We start from the raw sequence: 10,239 nt of genomic DNA on the forward strand, positions 1-10,239 counted from the left end.
CAATGTGAGAAGCACTCAATTTCAGTGTTAACATCAACCTGTCCAGATGAAAGTTTGCCATTTGACTAAATCTAGCTCATGTACATTAAACAATAATGATGCTGATTAATGTGTTCTCCCTGTTAATTAAACAAATAAAGTACCACATATTAAGAAATAATATCAGACAGTGGTGCAGATGAAGTTGAGTTCCTGAGTCTCTGGCAGACTGACCCACTGCTTACTTCCAAACTGTACTGCTCCTGTTCTTTCTCCTCCACTGCAGTCTTCCACCCCTGTCCCGCTCCCTGGAGCCCAGTTCTGGTAGCAGATAGTTGATCCACTCACCCAGAACCAGAAGCTCTGAGCGCAGGTGTGACGCAGACCCATCCACACATTAGCAGTGGAGGCCTTTTTAGTAACAAACTCCACCCAGTGCTGGATTTCCATAGTGTGAACTGACACCAGGTCCACATAATTATCTCTGCAGTACCTCAGAGCTTCTCGCCACGTCTTGCTCTGTTTAACCAGGATAAGTGGAATATCTGCAAACACATAATAAAAAAAATAACATTCTTATTTGGCATCATGAAATTATAAAATGTTTGAAAGATGCCTTATATTAGGGGTTTTACAATAAGCATCATGTAGTGTAACTCATTACACCACTAGACATTTTCAATTAAAATCTAATTTGGCAGGCAATGTATGGATTTGAAATATATGATATGTATTAGCATATATGTAATTCCATTATGTCCAATTTGTCATTTTGTACACACATTAACAAAGATTGTTCAGAAGTCTCCTGAAATATATTTAATTTAGAAGTGTTAAAGCTGCCCTTCATAGTCATACAGGTTTTTTAAAAAGTTATGGATGTAGGAAAACGTGTCATGTCTTTGACATCTCATGATCTTACATCATCTCAAACCTAGAGGACTCACTTTGATAGCAGACAAATTTATGTAGCAGGTTGCACTCTATAACAGTCCATCTGTATGCATCTTCACTTCGTAATTCCCCACAGTAATTAGCCTTGACGTCTGGCTGACCAGTATTCCAGTTCCTGTATGAGGTTTGACTTCCATCTGACCAGATCCAGCTCTAGGACAAATTAATACCTAATCAGTAAACAAATACACTGTACTCTCAGTTTTCATCGTACCCAAGAAAATAATATTTAATAGGACTAAATTTGCCAAGTTTGTGGAAAAAATTAACCATCTTTTTACTCATTTTAATGCACAATTATCATTAAATTGCTGAATTTAATATACTAACATGAATATACTGAATTTAAAATAAAATGTGGCACATGCAAAAGTTTGGGTGCCCCTTCCGTTGATATACTAGTGCTAATTTTTTCAAGTCTCAGATCTTATTTGACTCATTAGGCCTTAATCCAAGCCACGTATAGATAATTCTAGAGAAAAATAAATTCTAGGAATCAAAACTCTCTTACACTTAGCTTGGAGCTCATCAAACAGTTCAATGAGATATCTGACTCTTACAAAGCAAAAGAAGACTATAAAATAAAATGCCCACCACAAGTATTGACATCCTGGTAAACATGAGTAGGGCTAGCTACGACCGTGGTCTGTGTAGATTAGCACATACTGGAAGAGTGTAACACTGACAGCTGAGAAAACAGAACTGTGATCTGATGAAACAAAACCTAATATCTTTGCCCACAATCACCACAGGCACACTTTGAGAACACAATAGCAGTATATGATGAAAAGAACACCTTGCCAACTGTTACATATAAGGGAGGGTCTACTAAGCTTTAGGGTTGCAGTCAGTGGCCACACAGGTTACAGTAATGTCCCACAGTCAGTCAAGAAATGAACGGAAAAAGGTTTAATGTAACAGTAAGACAATGATCCATAAAATACATCAAATTCAACATTGAACTATTGAAAGAAACAAAAGATTAAAGTTTTCGAAAGGCCTTCACAGACCCCAGACTTGAATATTTTGAAAATCTGTTGAGAAGATCTCAAACATGTTGTGCATACACAATGATCGATAAAGATTTTGGAACTAGAAGTGTTTTGCCAATAAAAGTGGGGAGTATAGCCTAAATTAAGATTACAAAGTCTACAAGAAATAAGGATATGAGAAACATTTGGAGACTGTGATTTAGGCAAAAGGGGGTATCACTTAATACTGACTGACAGATGTCATATGTATGATTTATTCATTTTTTATGTATCATTTTTTCAATATCATTCATTCAACAAGTAAATGCTAAGTGTGCACTAAATTGTGCAGAAATATGACATTTAGGTTTGTTCCTTGCAGAGATGGTGTTAGCTTCTTTTCAAAATGCTTTTAGGTACCAAAGGACAGAATTAAGCAGAGTTAGTATTTGCACAGTATTCAAAGTCTTGAAAATGTACACAATTGCTTACAGGGGTGTTGTTTTCCACTGTCAGTATCAGACCTATCCAAAAATGGCCTTCTCTCCCACTGATAATGGTTATTACAGTGTCCATTTCCTCTCGGCTCTCAATGGTGGCCAGGTCAGTGAATTTGTCTCTGCAGTATTTCTGAGCCTCGGTCCAGTTCTTACTTTCTTCCACCACATGAAACTGATGAGTACCACACAAGGTGAGAGCCCACTGACCTGTTGTTGAAAATCTCTCAGCATCATGACAGTACAGGAATTAAACAATAGACAAGTTTTGCAGACGACCTTGAACTTACACTGACCTGAAAAAAGGAGGATAACATGCAGTGCCGAATTCATGACTGTGGAACAAGAGAGAGAAGTCAGGCGTTAAATATTAGTATAAACTTCACAAATCTCTGACAACAGGTACTGTAGCTAAATTCAATATGTAATCATCACCTCAATAACACTGACATTCTGCAATACTTCAGCTAATGCTTATTTAAATTATGACTGCATTTCTTCAAGGTAAAATGTGTCTTTCTAAAGCACAACCATGAATTTGCATAGAGAGGCTTGGCCACAGACTGAACTGCCCACTGTGTTCATCTCTGTATGAGACACTGTGCTAATGCTACCCAGATCAACTTTGACTTCTTTAGATGTAACATTACAGGTATGCAGCACACATACTATAGGCTAACACAGAACATAGTTATGATAAAATGTGACATGTGAAAAGTGCAAACCTAAAAATGTGTAAAATGCAAAGCTAGTCCCAGGTTTTTATTTGAAGCACTCATAACATGGGAAGGAAGAAATTAAACATAGCATATCAAATGTGCCATAACTTTTGAACAGGCCGCTTTGTATGTTTTCTTCTTCCAAATATGTTAATTTCAGCAAATAAACAGAACTTTTGCATTAAAATGTGCAGAAGTGTGTTCTCTGTAGTGGACATGTTAACTTATTTTCACTTAGAAAATCATGTAATTTGACCTGAGGTGCCTACACCTTCGTATATGACTGTATTTGTAAACAGCAGATTAAAAATAGAAGAGCATTAGAGCATTTTTTACTTTTAGTCAAAACTCATCAAATCCCACTGTTATGGAAATGACAAAGTTACATTTTAATCAGATTTCCAATAAAAAAACAACTATTTCAGAACTGATAATAACAGTCTGATATAATCATAAGCCATTATTTGGAGTTACAATGACATAAGAAACAAATGACTGTATAGTATTTCCAAAGATGCACATTAAGAACCAGTGCACAATAACATGACCTTGGAGCTTTTAAAGGTGTTTCTTACCTGTTACCTGTTCTTAAGTCTGCTACTCTGTTAGTCTGTCTGTCTCTCCAGTTTACGTCTGTATGGCTAAAGAGAAAATAAAAGCCAGTAGTTGTACTTGTTCTGTGCTTCTCCAGCTTTTTTATGGTCATTTACATGACGTCAGCAGAAAGAAATGCAAATGAAGGCAGAGACACAGCAGACCCATATATTAAAAAAGGCATACATTTTTCAAAACGCAAACATGTATTCAAATGAGTCTGATATTTGAATATCCATCCATCCATCCATCATCTAAACCGCTTATCCTTCTGGGTCGCGGTGGGGTGCTGGAGCCTATCCCAGCTGTCATCGGGCGGAAGGCAGGATACACCCTGGACAGGTCGCCAGTCCATCGCAGGGATATTTGAATATATGTCTGTGAAAAAGTGGCAATAAAATTAAACAACAGTTGTAAAGCCTGAAATAATTTAGAAGTCATAGGTGTTGAGTCGGGAGTTTTTCACACCACATCATATGTCTTTACATATCGACATCACGCACACAGTCTCAAAAAGAAGGTCCAGCTCAATCATCACCATCTTCTTAAACAGCTTGATCCAACTAGGGTCATGGTTGCAATAGAGAAAGCAAAGAAGCCCAGACAGTCCTTTCGCCCTGCAACTTCCTCCAGCTCATTGTGAGTCCGGCTCAATGTTTAGGTCTCAAATACAAAATCAACATTATACTGATGAAGATTTGATGAAAACAGTAGATCATTCACTGACATCTTTGGAAGACACGTCCTTCACCAAGTTTTGACTGAGTTCTCTTTGAATTCTCTTTCAATGCACTCGCAATCATCAGATTCATCCCCTTGGGGAAGGGGTCCGGAGAACAACTCACACTACAAAATGTTCTTCTGAACATCGTGTGCAATTATACCTTTACACCACAGAGGTCTCCAAATCCCAAAGTCATACACAGTGTAGGCCTAATGTTAGCTGTCATTTTGGCAAAGTAAACCACTTCTGTTTTCTTTTTTGGTTTTCTCAACATTTCATACCACACAAATATCTGTCCTGCATGCTGTCAGACACATAATCCATGTTTATACAAATTCAGTTTGATTTTTTCCATTTTCAGTTATCTCTGAATTAACTATTATATTTTTGATTTCTTTACTTATTCATTGATCTGTATGAAAGTGGATGTAAAAGTACTACAAAAACACAATCAATAGCAAAGCAGCACTTTGCCTTCATTTTGCTTGAAATAAATACAGAAACACGTCTTTGAAATATTGTAAAAAAAAAAGTACATCTTAGGATGCTACTCCTTTAGTCATTACTTGATTATTAGATTTTTGACCAGGAGAGGAGGTCATCATGTGCTAAGACAGATTTAAATAAAGAAATGCAGAGGTAAACCATGACTTTTAGAGCTAGGCCTTCAATTTGGACCATAAATTCAAAGCTCAGTCAAATACAAGGAAAAAGATCACCTCTAGAGTAATGCTAATTTCTACTAGCCCCTCTGTAAGATTCTGGTAGTACATTAGTGATAAGATTTACATGTTTTTCCTGTTCTACATTAAATACAGACATTTAAAACTTGTGAAAGATGCTCTATATGTTTCAGCAGTTTTACAGTGATTCAGAAACGAGATCTGCTGCTGCTGACTAAAAAACCTGGTAAGGTTAAAGCTCATATTCACAGTCAAGGAGGTATCTAGAACTTCTAGAAAGCCTAGAGTGAGATTTTGCTGTCCTGAAATTGGTTCCGCTCATTGGAAATCAAAAAATGATAGGTTGATTCCGATGTCACTCTATGTTACTTAATCTGACAGGTTAGGCCTTCAGTTCAGCTCCTGAAGTCCTAACCAATGGAAGAGCTCACTTGGCTGTGTCTACCTGCATATCACAGAGAAAAAAACCTCTGTTGAACAATTTTCTATTGGATGTTTTAAGATTTTAACCTGTTTGTTTCCAAATAAATCTTGATTGAAAAAGTGTATTGCTACAATACTTGAAGAGTTTAAAAACTACATGCATGATTCTGCTAAACAAAAAATGTATTTAATAATACCGACACAAAAATGTACATATACAGAGACAGATTTGAAGAGAAATGGACATAAATACTTCCCAACCACTGCACATGATCAGCGACTACAGAAAGAAAGAAAGAAGAAAGAAAGAAAGAAAGAAGAGGTTCTACTAGTTTCTAGAAATCTAAGAGTTTCTTTTCCGTCAGTAACTGTGAAAGACATTTATCTTTATTTATTGTAACAAATAAAGATCAGATCACATTTTAGGAACTGTTCATGCACAAATGTAGATTTCGAGGGTTCAATTAACATCTACTCAGCTACTTTCAGGTTTAAGGATAATTTTGTGTTGGATCAGAATGTGATTAATTTTTTCACTGTATTGTCATACTTGTCACCCCATGCCATTACTGTGATGACTAAGGGCTTTATTTTGACATTTTCTAGAACAATGTGTTTACCCACTGTGAGAAATGCATGAACACATATTCAGCACCTCAGAGCTTTATGTGCCAGTAAATTAAGGCAGTGAAGTTGTTTTGTTTTTCATTGGTTTCTTTCATCATTCAATTTTTGTTGCATCTTTTTTGCATTTTACATTTGATTTGTCACATACAGCCATATGCAAATGTTTGAGCATTCCGGTCAAATGACATGTTCTGTTGATTTTCTAGGTGAAAATAAGTTAACATCCTCTACAGAGAACACACTTAAATATGACAGTTTTCTGCTAAATCTAGTGAAAAGTGACATAGCTTTTACATAAGCCTCATTTAATTTTTATTATTAATATGTCAATTTCAGTAAATAAACAGTAATTGTGCATTGTGCATGTTAACCTATTTTTGCATAGAAAATCAACAAAACATATCTTCGACCAGAGGCTCCAAAACGTTTGCATATGACTATTCAATGCACTGACTTTTTTTACTCAGGGTCTGGAGAATATGGGGTCAGTGCTGAAGGTGAATTCTCCAGGAACAAAAACCTTAGGAGGAACCAGGATTCTATATTATTATCCAGTGACTGTTATATAATTCAGTGGAATTGCTTCATTACCTTTCCAAACTTGTAAATCATTAAACTTAAACCTACTCACCCAGACGTGACCATCAACTCCCTTTTTATCTTCACTAATGTTTATGGAGCTCTCTTATCAGCTCTTGCAAATTTCACGTTAAGTAATTTACTCCGAGCAGCTTACTTCCGGTGGCACGCACTGGAAGGCAAAAGCTAGGGACTTAGGCCCACCAGATAGGGCCCTTGCACACCCATACTTACCACCAGAGATCATCTTCCCTGGAAAACGAACTGGTTTCCATAGCTGCTAATCATCTTTGCCTGTGGACTGTTGGAACTGTTTTACCTGTCTACTTACACTCAGTGTTTTCTCTGTGATGTGGTGAAGCCTTGCTAGTTGTTCTTGTCTAAAATCCTGAGCCTTCTTACACTGTATTGCCAAAAGTATTTGCCCATCTGCCGTCACACGCATATGAACTTGAGTGACATCCCATTCTTAATCCTTAGGGTTTAATATAATGTCGGCCCACTGGTACACAGCCATGTTGGAACAGGAAGGGGCCATCCCCAAACTGTTCCCACAAAGTTGGGAGCATGAAATTGTCCAAAATCTCTTGGTCTGCTGAGTATTAAGAGTTCCTTTCACTGGAACTAAGGGGCCGAGCCCAACTCCTGAAAAACAACCCCACACCATAATCCCCCATCCACCAAACTTTACACTTGGCACAATGCAGTCAGACAAGTACCGTTCTCCTGGCAACCACCAAAACTAGACTCGTCCATCGGATTGCCAGATGGAGAACCGTGATGCGTCACTCCAGAGAACACGGCTCCACTGCTCTAGAGTCCAGTGGCGGCGCTTTACACCACTGCATTTGATGCTTTGCATTGCGCTTAGTGATGTAAGGCTTGGATGCAGCTGCTCGGCCATGGAAACCCGTTCCATGAAGCTCTCTACGCTGTTCTTGAGCTAATCTGAAGGCCACATGAAGTTTGGAGGTCTGAAGCAATTGACTCTGCAGAAAGTTGGCAACCTCTGCACACTATGCGCCTCAGCATCCGCTGACCCCGCTCTGTCATTTTACGTGGCCGACCACTTCGTGGCTGAGTTGCTGTCGTTCCCAATCACTTCCACTTTGTTATAATACCACTGACAGTTGACTGTGGAATATTTAGTAGAGAGGAAATTTCATGACTGGACTTGTTGCACAGGTGGCGTCCTATCACAGTACCACGCTGGAATTCACTGAGCTCCTGAGAGCGACCCGTTCTTTCACTAATGTTTGTAGAAGCAGTCTGCAGGCCTAGGTGCTTGGTTTTATACACCTGTGGCCATGGAAGTGATTGGAACACCTGAATTCAGTGATTTGGATGGGTGAGTGAATACTTTTGGCAATATAGTGTATCTCCTGGTTTTGCACCTTTTGGTTTTTGACTCCACTTGCCCAAAGGTGCACAATTTAAGCTTTAATGTTTTAGTCCCTAATGGCCATTTTGAATTGAACCTCAAGGATTTCATTGGTTAGTGTTTTCTCTGCTCCAACAAACTCACTTCAACCAAGTTACACTGTAAAAGTAAAACAGTAAAATAAGTAAAATAAATAAATGCTTCATGTGGTAAGAAGGAATTTAACTGTTTTATTCAAATCAACACTTTGGATGAGACAATCCAAAGCAAAATCTTAGTTTAGATGAAACAAAGCAACATTTTACATCAATTTTAACTTCAAAAACACTGAAAGTCAACTTGGGCCCTGTTCTACATTTTTCAGCATAGAGCTGAAAAACAACAAAACATTCATGGAAAGAGCTCTGCCAAATCAGGAACCACTGATGTAGATGATCCATCACGCAGTAACACCACAAATTGATCGTTACTATCTGATTTTCTGGTTATCTGTACCTGTTTAGATGCACATTCTAAATGTAGGCACTTGAAGCAGTGTTAAAGGTGTGATTGGTGTGAAGCTGCATTTCTGTTGGTGTGATTTTAACACTACAAATGAGTGCAATTTTTTTTTCAATGTTATTGTTTTATTTCTGTAGATCAACTTTATACATCAGTATGTTTAAAGTGATGATCAAACATCCATAAACGTTTAATAGACACATTTTCATTGGGTGCACTTTTTGTCATCACGGACACTTTAACTGGGTTACACAACTACAAATATCTTTAATTACACAGCAGTCCAGCGACGCCTTTTCTGTCAACTTTACCAGTAACAGCTCAGGAGTAAATTACTTAACATGAAATTTGCAAGAGCTGATAAGAGAGCTCCATAAACATTAGTGTAGATAAAAAGGGAGTTGATGGTCTAAGTTTAATGATCTACAAGTTAGGAAAGGTAATGAAGCAATTCCACTGAAATTCACAGCAGCCACTGGATAATAATAATCTTGGTCCTGGTTCCTCCTCAGCGTTCTTGCTCCTAGAGAGTTTACCTTCAGCACTGATCCTAATTTTTCCAGGCCCTGAATAAAGCAAGTCATTGTACTGTATGTAACATAAAATGTGAGATGGTCAGTAAAATTGTTAAAGAATGAAAAGCAGAAAAAACTTTACTTACCTTTGGGCAGTTACTGAATATGTTTCCCATCCTGAAGCATAAATCACTGGAGCTTTGCTCTTCTAAAACTGATACATTGAGGTTTATTCTGAACTATGGAATTTCTTCTGTTTGAGCAACCTTGTTGTTGACTTTAGCCCTGTGTGGTGAATCATTGTCATCTTGCATTAAATCTAAGTGACATTTTGGTTTGAGTGGTGCTTTTTAGAAGAAATAAACACTCAATTTTAACATCATCTTACTTATGTAGCAGCAGTGAATACATTCAGTACATTTTAAAGAGACTTTTAACTGTCAATACAGTTTGTTTATAATCTGCTCAGTACAGTAGTTTTTCACTTTATTTGGAGGATCCAGGTTCATATCTGTAGACGTTTAACCTGAGAGGTCACTGAACAAGTAACAGGTCTAATACAGACCATCTCTGTTATAGACACACTGCTGATGCTATTCTGTACCTGGATCTTAACCGGATTAGGTTTTGGTTAAGGTTAGGGTTAAGATTAGGGTTTAGGGTTGAGGTTAAGATTAGGATGAGGGCCAGTGTACCCTGGTTTTGGATAAGGTTGGGTAAGGTTAGGTTTTGCTTAATGGAAGTAACATATTAAGTCCATTTCATGTAGCATATTAACAGTGATACATAATGTATCAACAGAGCATCTACAAGATATTTACTTCAGTGTATTCAGATGCTGCAGTACTGCTACTTCACTGATGTGTTGTTGATGTGGTGTTGATACTCTGCTGAAAGTTTATTAATCATCTACAAAGTACCACTCAAAATGTTAAATCAACATCAGTACTGATATTAGATTAACAGCTGTTAAACCATCAGCAAGTGAATCAGGCCTCTTTTCCACTGTTCCACTGACACAGTTCAACATGGAACACATACAAACCGTGCTCAGAGTGATTCTCTGAACAACGTTAGCTAACAGTGTTCAGG

General features: G+C 37.6%; 1 protein-coding gene across 1 annotated transcript; it reads right to left on the reverse strand.

Annotated features, from left to right (window-relative positions):
* LOC118826389 (macrophage mannose receptor 1-like) lies at window positions 1-9,375 on the reverse strand. Its single transcript, XM_036597348.1, has 6 exons — window positions 9,294-9,375; window positions 3,696-3,761; window positions 2,698-2,736; window positions 2,397-2,611; window positions 927-1,086; window positions 1-524 (listed from the first exon to the last, which is right to left on the reverse strand). The coding sequence occupies exons 3-6, from the start codon at window positions 2,732-2,734 to the stop codon at window positions 163-165; spliced, it is 774 nt and encodes a 257-aa protein (XP_036453241.1). The 5' UTR covers window positions 2,735-2,736; window positions 3,696-3,761; window positions 9,294-9,375; the 3' UTR covers window positions 1-162.
* Window positions 9,376-10,239: the final 864 nt, after the last annotated feature.

This window comes from Colossoma macropomum, unplaced genomic scaffold (genome assembly GCF_904425465.1).
Source record: "Colossoma macropomum unplaced genomic scaffold, Colossoma_macropomum, whole genome shotgun sequence".
Taxonomy (NCBI): domain Eukaryota; kingdom Metazoa; phylum Chordata; class Actinopteri; order Characiformes; family Serrasalmidae; genus Colossoma; species Colossoma macropomum.

Bases quoted from the DNA above. Each gene is read 5' to 3' on its own strand.
- LOC118826389 (XM_036597348.1), bottom strand. From the start codon at position 2,734: ATGAATTCGGCACTGCATGTTATCCTCCTTTTTTCAG. The intron at 1,087-2,396 runs GTAAGCAATTGT...AATTTGTCCTAG, and splicing joins CAGTGGAAAACAACACCCCT to AGCTGGATCTGGTCAGATGG. The intron at 525-926 runs GTGAGTCCTCTA...ATGTGTTTGCAG, and splicing joins TAAATTTGTCTGCTATCAAA to ATATTCCACTTATCCTGGTT.